This window comes from Pongo abelii, chromosome 3 (assembly GCF_028885655.2).
Source record: "Pongo abelii isolate AG06213 chromosome 3, NHGRI_mPonAbe1-v2.0_pri, whole genome shotgun sequence".
NCBI lineage: Eukaryota > Metazoa > Chordata > Mammalia > Primates > Hominidae > Pongo > Pongo abelii.
The window spans coordinates 167,676,767-167,690,677 of record NC_071988.2 but is presented as its reverse complement, the minus strand read 5'-3'; the positions used below and the strand labels follow the sequence as shown (position 1 = coordinate 167,690,677).

At 42.1% G+C, this 13,911-nt stretch overlaps 1 protein-coding gene across 6 annotated transcripts in view; it reads left to right on the top strand.

Annotated features, from left to right (window-relative positions):
- Positions 1-13,911, top strand: part of ZNF827 (zinc finger protein 827) — a 175,053-nt gene that overhangs the window by 47,828 nt on the left and 113,314 nt on the right. For all 6 annotated transcript variants that reach the window (XM_024246183.3, XM_054554539.2, XM_054554538.2 and 3 more), the window contains one exon: positions 5,079-5,559. In XM_024246183.3, coding sequence (XP_024101951.2) covers positions 5,079-5,559 — 481 coding nt within the window. The remainder of the gene's footprint in view (positions 1-5,078; positions 5,560-13,911) is intronic.

Genomic DNA, 13,911 nt, shown 5'->3' with positions numbered 1-13,911 from the left:
CTGACACAGGAATTTTCAATGGAAGTTATTTTATTCTAATAACTATCATTGAGCATCTTAATAGCAATCATATCTTCACTGATATTTTCGATATGATTTGGCTGTTGACATTATTTATAAAGTGTTTACTTTCCTACCATAAGAAGTATAATGTATGGACATAATTAAGGTATTTGCTTATTTGGAAATCTTGCAGTCTAATCCTTCTAAATAGATCAGTAATCACTCTTCAGAATTGTAGCTCTAAAAAAGTGTGACCAGATAGAACCTCTACTGACTTTAGGAAATAGCTTGGAAGATTAAGAAAATTTAAATCCATGATGTAATTTGTTTTCTATCATTTGCCTTTGTCTCCTGGGAGTAGCATGCCCTTCATCTTCAGAATCCATTTAACCAGGAGTTCTGGTTGGCTGAATTTTACTCAGCCGACTTAGTTTTTACTTTAACCCTCCTCATCCTCTGTCACGTCTTCCCAAAGTAAAAACTTGTATTGTAAACCTGCAAAGTTGAATTTCATTAGCAGGATGAGACTTCAAAAGAAATACCTTTAAAATGAAAATTTGTTTTAGTTACTATTTCCTAAGCTGTGTTTAGAAATCGGGTCTGGCAAATTTAAAGCTTCAGCGAACAGAAAACTTGCATCTAGCCTGACACCTTGTAAGCTTGGTTTCAGCTCAGGGTCACTTAAAACAACCTATTTATAAACCCATGGAAAAAAAGCAGGGTTTTCAATAGCAGGAACTACTGACCCTGAAACTACAGGGAGATGAGTTGGGTGCCTTGATGACACAGACGGCCGGCCATGGCAGTGTCACAGATGAGAGCTGCAAGGGCTTTGCGGGTCGTGGGGTCTTAGAATGCTTTCAGAACAAATCAATAACCAGTATGATAAAGCAGTTGTGTGAAATTACTACTTTATTCAAACTCATGGTGTCCTAACCTGTTGAGCTATGACTTGAGCTTTTGATACGGGAAGTGTGAGAAGAGCTCATGCAAGTTTAATTTTATCAAATGGTATATTCTTTCTTGTCCCTGCTTTCCACCTCACTTATTGGCTGTTCTTTTTTTAATCAAAGCATTCGTGATTTTATTTGGTTAAAATACTTCAATTTTGCTACATTTTGCAAATCTAGTCTACCTGGAAATATAATGGTTGTAGTCTTATGGGTAGATATCCTCTGCTACATCCACCAGAGACTACAAATATGGACGGACAGACTCTTTTTTTCTTATAATTTTTGAGACGGAGTCTAGCTCTCTCACCCAGGTTGGAGTGCAGTGGCGCCATCTTGGCTCACTGCAACCTCCACCTCCGGGCTCTAAGCGATTCTCCTGCCTCAGCCTCCCGAGTAGCTGGGACTACAGGCGTCCGCTACCACGCCTGGCTAATTTTTGTATTTTTAGTAGAGACGAGGTTTCACCGTGTTAGCCACGCTGGTCTTGAACTCTTGACCTCAGGCAGTTCACCCGCCTCGGCCTCCCAAAGTACTGGTATTATGGGCGTGAGCCACTGCGCCCGGCTGTGGACAGATTTTCTAAATGAATTCTGCCTAAGAAGTGGGGTCAGTACGGGAGGCGGAGCTTGCAGTGAGCCAAGATCGCGCCACTGCACTCCAGCCTGGGCGACAGAGCTAGACTCCGTCTCAAAAAAAAAAAAAAGAAAAAAGGGAGGGGGGGTCAGTATAGCCAGAGATTAAGATCTCAAACTGTATGGTCAGAAAAACCTTAGTTAGAATCTCAGTTCCACTTTAGGAACTGTGAGACTTTGAAAGAATCATTTAACCTCTCCAAACCTCTGTTTCCACTAATGGAGACAATAATCATACCGTCTGTCTCATGGGGTTGTTATGAGAGTTAAATGAGATAATGCACATAAAGCACTTAATACAGTGCCCAGCCTGGAGAAACAACATTCAGTAAATGTAGCTAATACAGTGATCATTATCAGAAAGCCATCTTTCCGATATACATTAATATACATTAATGTTTATTTACATTTAGAAATAATCAATGAAACGGTATAAAAAATTACTCTAAAATAAATTTCATTCCTTTTCCCTTTGTGTGATCTGTCTTTAGTGCTGAGAACTTAGAAAAACTGATAAACAAAGGAACATAAAGTTGATCCTTAATCCCATCACCAAGAATGATACATAACCATTATCACTTTGATGTATATTCTTCTATATTGGTATATCGATGTTTTAAAGAAAAATGGGATTCTACTTTCTTTGTTCAACAAATATAGTACTTACTGCATTTGTATTATAGTACTTACTCTATCCTATTATGTCCTAGGCACTGTACATTCTTTTAGCTCACCTTTCCTTCATAATATATTGTGCAAATGTTTTTATGACCCGCTGTGGAAGGAGCTTATAAAGGCCTCCAGCTTCCTCCGGGTTATCTCAGATTTCCATTAAGTCCTTTAAAATTTTCCTGGATAAGCGAACATACAGGAATTCAACATGAATTCAGAAGCTAAAATTGAACAGAAAAGGTGAGGAGGACTGCTAAGATAAAGAACACTGGTGAAGTATTAGCAGGAAACTGACCAAGAGTCAGGGTACTGAATTCTAGTAGCCTCAGGTCTGCCATTTAAGGAGCTCTAACTTTTCATGAAGGCCCTCAGCTGTCCCCCTAGTGGGGGATGGAGTAGAGGTTTCCCAAAATTTCCCCAAGCTCTGAAATACCACAACCCAAGCATCCAACTGCTACCAAGAAATGGCCCCAATGGTGAAGAGATGGCCCTAATGATGTAACAGCACCTGATATGGGTTGTTTGTGTGAAATGACCAGAGGATAGGTGAGCCCCTAAACATGGCCTGGAGAGAATGACGTGCTTTAGAGAAGCATTTCTTCATTTTAGTAGACTAAGAGGGTCTTTAAAGCAAATGTCAAGCTAAAGAGAATAAAAATTATGACAGAAAAGTGCTCGAATGTCAGGAGAGAAGGGGGAAAAACTGCAGTCAGAGGATAGAGCTAATACTTCTCTCAAAGGCCAAATGTGATATATAGTCCCTTTGGGAAGTTGTAGCTCAAAAAAAATTGTTAAGTGCAAAAGTCAACAAAATACCTACTGTTTTTCCTTTAAAGCTTCACTAATTTGTCCATAACTAAATATAACAAGGCCAGGATCTGGTGGAAAAGAAGTCACATAAAATACATGCACACAGATTGTTTTTAATCCAGGACTCCCTTTTGATTTTAGAACTTGGGCTCGCGCTCTGTCCTTTTCCTTCTTCCAGAAGCTGCTTCCGGAGCTTCTGTTCTTGGATTAGCTCCCCTCCTCTCCTGGGTCAGTAGATGTAAGGACACTTCTGAAATGGATCTGCCCCACTGCACTGCTCTCAGGGACAATGGAAGCTCTCTGCCTCGTGACCTTTACCACCTGGTTCCGGGGCATGCTTTTGGCAGCACCGGTCAGAGTCCCATGGGACTGTGACCTGAGGTCCCCAAGGTGCCTGCTTCTGCGTGAATTTTTCGGAGGAGATGGTGGGGATTCTGTGAGAAAGCAAATGAAATGGTCAGCTCCTAGTGAAATCCTTTTGTTGTGAAAGAACAGAAAGGGGTGATGTTAACAGCTGGTGACAATCGGTGTGTTTCCCCACCCCCAGCACTCCACCCCAGCAGAGGGAAAGCCTTTTCATGATCAGGACTTTGCCTAACTGGGTTTAAGTGTATATGGCTATTTCTGTTGAGAAACTCCTGCTTTGGGGGACCCAGAATCTCTTCTGTTGTTTTTTTCGAAAAGCCACAGTGGGGTGCTGTAGCGACAGGATCTCACCATTAACTTTTAATTTCTTTGCTTTTGTTGGTCACTTAACATTATTTAAAAGTATGTTTTGGCTGGTGAATAATGCTTTTGGATTGCATTCAGAATGCATAAACAGCTGTTGTAAAACTTGCTCTCTTGGAAAGGAAACCTACCCAGAGGGGTCAGGTGGTGTAGCGGATTAACGCATGAGCCTTTAACCTTGGTGAGACCTGGGTTCGAGTCCTGCTTAAGTCACCCCTAAAAGAAGAGGTGTCAGTTTTGTTTTGCTTTTGGGTTCCAATCACTCACTTGTTTGTTCAGATCACACAGCTCCCCAAATCATTTGGCCCACATCTACACAATTGGCAGTTTCTACTTAAGGGAGGGCCAGTCCTGAAATAGCAGAGTGTAGCAGGTCAGCACTAAAGTGCATTGGCAGAGATGAATGGGGAAGTTACAAGCTTATGAGCACCTGCCAGCTCAAAGCCTGGCTCAGGCCAATGCAATGATTTCCTCACTTTTTTAAGCACTAAATTTGGTAGTGACAGGAAGAAAAAGTTTCTCCCAATTTTTACAGGTATCGTGTGCATGCAAGACTGGAACTGGATTTAAAAGTCTGCATTCTTTCATTGCAGACGTCAGAATCTGGAGCATGATATTATAGCCACGTTTGGAAAAATTGGTTTCCTCTTGCTCAGAAACCTTGGTGAGGGTCAGACCTTGGTTTTTCTCCTACTTTGTTTTTTTTTGTATGTAATTTCGCTCAATCCATTTATTCTGGGGCCTCAATTTCTCTGTCTTTGAAACGGGAATACCCTGGAGACATTATTTTCTACATTCTTAATTACCTAAGGGCAGCATTTTGAAAACTGAAATTATGTTTGCAAAACATAGCTAACAAAAAATTGGATACATGCAAAGTATTATTATTGTGAGAAGAATTACTTGACAGGTTACCTCTTTTGACCCCCAACTAGTAATTATGTAAGTTTGGATTGTGCTGGGTTTATAATATTTTCTCTGAAGACATCAACTGAGATCAGATGACTAGAATAGTGGGACGCTACCCAAAATAGCATCCATTGGCCGGCTGCATCCTCAGTTGTGAGCATGGCCCTAATAATGGACTCTTAACCTATATGGACCCACTTTATGTTTAGGGATTGGCTTCATTACCTGGAGCCCCATAATGAAATGCTCTGCGGTACAAAGGCCAGCCCTTTGCACGGTGAGGAAATGATTGATGAATAGTCTGGATCTACAGCAAGGCATTTTCCATAAATGCACGGTGGCTAGCTCATTCTTCTTGCTTCTCCGTCAGGTTCATCAGCACCAGGATCGGGGAGAGACCTTTCAGTGCCAGCTGTGCCCTTTTACTTCCTCACGCCACTTCAGCCTGAAACTCCACATGCGTTGCCATCAGCACTTCCTGAGGACAGAAGCCAAGGTGAAGGAGGAGATCCCAGACCCAGATGTCAAGGGATCTCCCCACCTCAGTGACAGTGCCTGCCTGGGGCAGCAAAGGGAAGGAGGAGGGACAGAGCTAGTGGGGACCATGATGACGTCTAACACTCCAGAGAGGACTAGCCAGGGAGGGGCTGGCGTCTCGCCTTTGCTGGTGAAGGAGGAACCCAAGGAAGATAACGGCCTGCCCACCTCCTTTACTTTGAATGCTGCCGACAGGCCCGCCAACCACACAAAGCTGAAAGACCCCTCCGAGTATGTGGCCAACAGTGCGTCAGCATTGTTCAGCCAGGACATCTCTGTTAAGATGGCGTCTGATTTTCTCATGAAGCTGTCAGGTACTTGAATAGGGTTGTATTCTCTCTCTCTCTCTCTCTCTCTCTTTCTCTCTCTCTCTGTCTACCAGTATTCTCATTTGTAAAATAAGCTGGTAGAACTAGATGATTTCAGGGTCCCTTTAAATTTGGATAGTCTGCACTTCCATACATTTTCTCCTTGACTTTGTGTGTGTGTAATCCTTTGGAAGTAGTATTGCTTTGGCTTGGGTCTCAAAACAGTAGGGATTGTTGATTTCCTTCTGTTTTTTTCCCCTTGGTGAGTTCTTACTGTAGGGGGGAATGGTCACATGGTAAGCCAGGCTTGTGTCAGTTGCTTGTGTGACATTGGGCCCTATTTAACATGTCTCTTCTCCACTGGACTTGTATGGAATACCTCATTTTGGCATTATTCAAGTTCTTTACTGTCTTAATTTATAAGATTTTTAAAGGACGTATATACAAAGACTTCTATTAGGAATTATAGACTTCTAAAATTTGAACAAATGATAACTATCTTTAAAGAAGTTTTTCAGGTTTTTTTAACGGGAAATTTTTTTATTATGGCAAACTATTTAACATAAAATTTACCATTTTAACCATTTTAGGTGCACAGTTCAGTGACATTAAGTATGTTCACATTGTTGTGCAAACCATTACCCCCATCCATCTCAAGAACTTTTTCATTCTCTCAAACTGAAACTCATTAAACAACTCTCAGTTCACCTCTTCCCCCACAGGCCCTGGAGGCCACTACTTTATGTCTTTGAATCTGACTACTCTAGGGACCTCATATAAAGTGGAATTTAAAAACACATTTAAAAAAAAAAATTCTTTTTTTAAAAAAACTGCCCTGATCCATTTGGGAAAAAAAGATGGAGTATAAATTATAAAGATGTATTCTTATTAGTTGACATTCTTTCTATCACCATCAAATTGTACATGATGTTTCTTTTTTTATCATTTTTTCCCAGCATATTTGATTTAAGTTGTGGTGTTGAAAAGGGGCATCAAGGTCTTAGGGCACTTTGTTTTTCCTGTCATTCTCTTTTGGAATGATAAGGTGTGTTGCAGGATTGTGCAGCTACTCATTACGCTTTTAAAAGTATGATTTTAAATTTTAAAGGAGATGTAGGGGGTGGGGAAAGGTCGGTGGAGAATTGGTTCTGTATTTCAGTGAAGATGGCAGTCCCCACGATGATTTCCAAATGCCATGTCATCTCTTTGGAGATTGACAATACCCTTTTAAATGGAGAATAATTGGTCACCACCTTCCTTTAAATGGACTGTGAGTCGCATTTCACTAAATGTCATTGCCAGGTGAATTAGAGGTTCAGCTCCACTCTGAAGTCCCTTTGCTCAGGGACACTTCAGTCAGATCTTTTGGAATGTCCCCCTTACCACAGATCTTTGCTCCTCAGGAGTGGGAGACACTCGTTGGAAGAAATGAGGAAAGGTAGGGGATGGAAAATGAGATGTCCCAGAAATGAACCAAGTAGGCAAAGAGCAGGGAATGTAACAGTGAAGCACACCAACTGGCAATGTGAGTAAGGGGGCCCTATGCTGGAATTGGCCAAGTTTCTGACTCTGGCTCTAAAGAACACTGGCTTCTCTGCTCCTCATCACCCCTCTCCCCTGACTTCTCCCTCTTCTATTCCAATCTAGGGGAAAATGTGATTTTTAGAGACTTGAGTTTTATATTTAAAAATTTTTGAACATGTGGGGAAAATACATGTTTTCATGTATTTCATGTTTGCTGTTCTGATCCTTTAGGATTTCACCTCCAGGGGAACTCTAGTTTTTCCTTGATTGTCTTCCCTGCCACCGTGATAGCAAAGGGGGCTCTTTTTATGGGCCCTTATAGTGCAATCCCCAGGGAAGGAATGCAAATGACATATTCACATCACATAGCTTAGGAAGGGGGACATTTCCTTACCTAACAGACAGGGGCAATCCTAGTGGGGGTGAATGACTCTGAATAAGGTGTTACTCCTTTTACTCCATGACTCCAGGGATGTTTTAAAATCTAGAGGAAGTTGAGCGGGAACAGGGAAGGTTTGGTCTTTGGATAAAACACTTGTGTATGATGCATGGCTGCTGCTGGGCTCAGCTCTGAGTGCTCACATTATGCTGTAATTAGTTCTAGACCCAATCTCAGGGAGTATAAGATAAGGCTGCTTAGCGCCAGCACTGCAAGCAGCAGACATGAGGGGAGAAGCCAGTTGATAGGTTGGGGGGAAGAATTGCGCATCAAAGCCTTATACTGTGATCTGTGTTTTCAGTTAGCTATTGATGGGGAGTTGTTTATGGTTTGGCAGTCAGAATATTTACTGACTGATAATTGGCATAAGAAAACAGATAACAAATGCACACACTATTTATGCAAAAGGCCCATGTGGCTATTTTATGGTGGCTTACTGGAGGTCCTGAAACCTGACTTGTATGCACTGTTACCTAGCAACCTGTTATAAAGTCACCAGGGAGTGAGATGCATCCTTAATTTTTTTGTGTGTGCATATTTGGATGTAAATGTAAACTTGGTGACTGTGGCAATGCAGCTCAGGAGAGGAGAAGAGATGTTAAAAGGAAAGGAATACATTTTCTGGAGCGATTGTTTTTTTTTTTTTTTTAATTTTACTTACCCTCTGGTTGGTCTGGCCATACATTTGATAGCTGCCCTCACTGTGATGCCCTACCTGGCTGTGTCTGTGGATATGATTTAGGGACAAAAAGGCCAAATCCCAGGGAGCTGCGGCTGAGTTTCTAGCTCTTCCCATCATCAAATGTAGTGAAGTAGTGGCTAGTCTCGGGCCTTGTCCCTTGGCATTATAACGGCGCCATTGTTCTTGCACTGAATTTTTTCGCTGGGTTCTGTCCGTGCACCTGCTGGTACTGTAGGGTGCAGCTGTTTGTGGGCACTGAGTCTGTGAATCTTTGTGCCAGCCAGATCACTGTCTGCAAAACTGGAGCACAGTGACAAATTCAAGCGTGTAGACACCTACTTGTTTCCAAAAGAGAGAAAACACTTGATGCTTTCTTGCCTGGTTATTAAGGGGAGTCTTTCTTGCTCCTTCAACTAAAACTAAGCATAAAGATGATTGAATGGAACCGAGTGGGATTAAAAGTCAGTGGATAGAATACTGTTTTAAATAGACTCTCAATACCCCCCACCCCCATTCCTGTTAGAGGTTTCTTAACGTGCATGATTGTGAAATAAAATCCCTTCTCCAAACTATCAGCTATTCTTCTGACTGAGCCCACACTTAACACTGCTTGGTCCTTCAAGAATAATGCTGCTTGCAAAACGGAGGCTTCCAGGCCCGGCATCGCAGTTGATTCAGGGAATAGTATGGGCAGTTTTCAGGGCTGACAGAAAAATGAATTTTGTAGATTTCACCCACGGTTTAGACTGAGGCAGACCTGAGAGGACTCCAGGCCTGTATGTTCCAGCAGCTCTTTCCTGGAAGCCAGAAAGCATATGCAAATCATTGCATGTCAGGGCAGGTGAGCCAGTGGTCACGTGGCTAGGGTGTTCAGGGAATAGGTGTTCACCCGACTGTGGAGAGCTAAGTTCCTGCTGATTCTGTGCCTTGTCGCCCATAGCCAGCAGCAGTTCTTAACCTCGGCTGCACATTAGCCTTGCCTGGGGAGTTTTTCACAAAATGCCAGGGCCCAGAAATTATGATTCACTGGGATAGGCCCTAGACATTGGTATTTTCTTTAATATCCTCAAATGATTTTAATGTGCAGAATGATTTTAGTGTGCAGCCAGGGCTGAGGACCACTGATGTGGAATATAAACTTGGTACATGGTACAGTATTTTTTGGTACAGCTATGGTTTTCATCAGTGCAGTTTTGTTCCTGTGGTCTCCAGCCGAGACCATGAAACGGGGCATGGTGGTATGAGATAGGCCTGTGGCTTTCACCATAGGTCAAGGTTGACATGAAGGAGAGGCCTGGGTGAGTCGTGTTCATGGAGCCCCAGGTGTTTCCTTGTGGGGCTTCCTGACAGGGGAGTTTCTCCAGTTAAAAAGTCTCAAGATTCAGTGCAGAGCATAAAGGAACTGGGAGGGTCATCATTATTAGACGCCTGATTAAAACTTGCCTGCAACAACAGCTTTACATCATTTCTTTTTCCGAAAACTACCCTTTTCAAGATATAAAATTTAATTCTAACTCTCCAAATTATAACCAAGCAGTTGACAGAAACTTGGCACTTCACTTGTTGGCTGGGAATATCTTTTTGTCCCTCGTTTTCCAAAATAAAAGATATGTCATTTCAACTATTTTTAATTTGGAAGCCAGCAAAAATTGTTGTGCTGTCTCCCACATCATATTAATTTCGTAAAATTGAGACCAAAATAATTTTAACTAGGAGAGATGGACTTCTTTAAAGCACTAACTTACTTTTAGCCTCACAGAGACAGTTTATGAACAAATGGATATAAGCTAAACTGTTTCTGACTTATTAGTAGCTCATCCATTAAATAGCAAAGGTATTCACTTATAAACGTAGGGTGTAGGTTAATGTGTTTGTGTCATATACTGTAGTTTTCCATCGGCCTTTGTTCTGCAACTTCCATCTATTTCACATGATTTTAAGCCTCTGCAGTTACAATACAGTTTTTGTATAAATGGCAGCTCCCAATCTTGCTTTACCTTTGTGCTGCTGGAGAAGGAGGGATGGGAGATGCCCATTGAACTAAGTCATCCTCATTGCCCAGTGGCTCTGATTGCCTTTCTGTAAAGGCAATCATCTCAACAAATGAGCCTTCTTCCAAATAAATGCCATCCTTGTGTTAGTCACACCCTACGACGGCAGTGCCAACAGCCAGGGGGCTCTCCCACTCTCCACGCCTGGGCATGCCTTCTCCAGTCAGGTGATTTTTGACAGCCTCCCTTTGCATTTTTAGTTCGGCCCTTCCTTTTAACCCTGCCTTGCTTTTCTGGTGATGGGCACTCACTGATCATGTGACTAAAATTCCTCATGTGAGCAGCTGCATTTAGGGGCCTTATATGTGTAAGCAGCTTGAACGCCCTTTTGAAATTCTCGACTTTATTGAACTTGGTGATTCATATGAGAGGAAGAGTGTGACTCTTGCTTATTTTTCAGTGACTTGCCACTCATGAGACAAGCACTGACCTGAGTTAAGAAAGGAGCAGGTAGGACTATAAGTAAGTGGGACCTGGAGGATTATAAGTAAGTAGGGCCTGGAGGATTATACGTAAGTGGGGCCTGGATTGCTTACACACACAGTTGCTGAAACTTGCATGGACAGAGTTCTTACGCTAGTTACTCATTGCTTATTATTTTTACTTTATTTAATACTTACTAACTCCTTTGAGCCTTGTGGCAATGCCATAGTAGGTGGTATAAGTATTCCCATTTTACACATGAGGAAACTGAGAAATGGAGAGGTTAGGAGTGTTGCCCAGGTTAGCACAATGAATAGGTGGTGGAACTGAGATTCTTTTTTTTAGACGGAGTCTAGCTCTGTCGCCCAGGCTGAAGTCAGTGGTGTGATCTCGGCTCACTGAAACATCCGCCTCCCGGGTTCAAGCTGTTCTCCTGCCTCAGCCTCCCAAGTAGCTGGGACTAAAGGCGCCTGCCACCACGACCAGCTAATTTTTATATTTTTAGTAGAGATGGGGTTTCACCATATTGGCCAGGCTGGTCTCGAACTCCTGACCTCGTGATCTGGCTGCCTCGGCCTCCCAAAGTGCTGGGATTACAGGTGTGAGGAACTGGGATCACAGGCATGAGGAACTGGGATTCTAATCCAGGCAGTGTGGTTCCAGGATTCTCTTCCCCAGGGTGTCTCTACCCCCATATTACAGAAAGAAGCAGCAAAACAGGAACTTGGCTCTGTTCTCTGCCCTTCTTGTGCGTTGTGGAATTAGCCAGAATTTCAGCATGTTCTGGATGTTGTTATGTCAGACAACTTTAGAATTTGTGTTAATAGTTTTAGGCATCTCAAGAATTATTTAGTACAAATAGAGCAGTAAGAGTAGGGCCAACTGATATTTCTGTAGAGCTTCACAGCGTACCGTGTATTTCTAAATACATCATTTCATAACAAGCATGTAGATGAGAAAACCAAGACTTGAGGCAAATAACTATAAAAGAGTCATGACTGGAATCCAGACCTTTCTTTCCTGACTCTGCTAGATAGAGTGTACCTAGTTCCAGAATTGCCATCAGAGTGATTTTTTATCTTGATAGACCCCTGGGAAATTTTACCAAAGCCTATTGTATCTGTAAAAACAAAGAGAAGTGTCATTCTCCTTGAAGTCCGTTCTTTTTACTACTGTTGTTATTATTGTTGTTGCTTCTACTATTATTATTTTAAGAGCTATAATTAATCAAACGTGCTTACAGTGAGCTGGGCACTGTGCCAGCCACATAAGGTAATTTCTAATTTAACCTTCACCACAGCCCTATAGGGTCTGTAATGGTAAACCTATGTTATAGATAAGGAGGCTGAGACTTAAAGGTTTCGGCTGCAAGGGACAGAGCAAGGATTCAGCTCTGGGTAACCGCAAAAGGTTGGCTCTTGACTACTTAATTAGCTATTACCTATTTTTTTTTCTCAGTTGAGCAAACTGTCTTTTGACCTCCGTCTGCTTCACTGTTTATTTTCCTTGGCTTCAAACCATGGCATCATTTCGAATGCATGCACTTTCAGTCACTAATCTAGTTAAATTTTTTATGTCTTCAAAATTGTACTGAAATTTTCATCTACACTCCATCCCTTCATGTGCAGCCTGCTCCTCATGCCTAGAAGTTGCCCCTCCAGCTCCCTCCCTGATGCCTTTTCCTCCCCAGCACTGCCCCCACCCATCCACCCAGCATTTCTGATGGACTTTTCTTCCAGTACCTCTTGCATCAGATCATGCTCCTGTCTAGCTCTTTTCCTTCCTTCCTCCTTTCCTTCCTTCCTTCCTTCTGCCCTTCCTCCCTTCCTCTCTCTCCCTTCCTTCCTTTCTCTCTCTCCCTTTCCTTTCCTGTCCTGTGCTGTCCTGTCTTGTCTTTTTTTTCTTTCGAGATGAGGTCTTACTCTGTCACCCAGGCTGGTCTCGAATTCCTGACCTCAGGTGATCCTCCCACCTCAGCCTCCCAATTAGCTGGGGTTACAGGCACAGGCCACCATGCTCAGCCTTAGCTCCTTTCTGCTGAGTGACCATCTCCCCACTCCTCTTAAGAAAACTGTTAACAGTCTTCACCAGCTCATGAACATACCCCTCTCATTTCCATTTTTCTACCTTTACTCATGTTGTTCCCGGGGTCTGATAATTGGAACCATGGAATTGCATGTATATCTTCCTCCTCTTGGGAGGAGCTACAAAGTCACACTGTAAAGAGGTGGGCCTTTGAAGGGGGGAATCGTAGCCATTTCATGGTCTGCCACAGTCCAGAGTTCTTCAGACTCTCTGGGTGATCCACAATGACAAAAATCATTTACAAACTGATCTGTAAACAAGAATGTCAGCATATTAATTTAAAATGACAAGTATAGCAGTCAAGAGGAGATGTCATTTGGGGCAGGTGGATCCTGACTTTCCTGAAAAAGGTTGGAAATATATTATCCAGTCTTCAGGTTTTCTTTCTTCTAATCTGCAGGCAAACCACTCCATTGCTGTTCATACATTTAATTCTTTGGCCATGTCAATAGTGGGAATTTAAAATACAGCCTTCTTTCACATTTACTTGGGGCTTGATTGGTTTTCCAGGACCTGTCCTTCCTGCTTTTGACGAGGGAGGTATCCTGTCTGTTAAGTAGATTACTGCAGATGGCAACTTTTGCCCTTTGTGGGTTGGTTTTAGTAGTTTAGTTTTTGCAGGAAAACTTCATATATTTTAAAGTTCTTGAGGCACTGCTCACTTTTTGTTACCTTTGACCCTTCTCCAGAGGCTGTTTTTCCCCTTTGGCCATAGCTATCACAGGGATCTTTACAGTCTTGGTTTGGGTACATAGACACTGAAGGGTGGCCAAGGATTAGCTCAGGTGGGGATTAATGAGAAATATGAGATGGCTAAAATTTCACTAAACACTAATTATAAAATGATTTAAGGGAAATTAAAGAGCAAGATTTAAAAAAATTTAGCAAATGTTCTAAACATTCCATTTGAATATAATACGCTTAACATTTAAAAGTCATATTTAACTGCTATTAATTATTACTTAATTAAATCTTGGCTTTTCTTATGATTTCAGAAGGCAGTTTCTCACCCAAAGCACATCGTAGTGCTGAAAAATCTCAGATCCCCAACCTGTTCATACATACATACATACACACTGCTAACAAGGGAACTTGGTTGGATAGAACCACACTGGCTTGTGATCTGGAGAGTTAAGCTCTGATTCTGGTTCTAT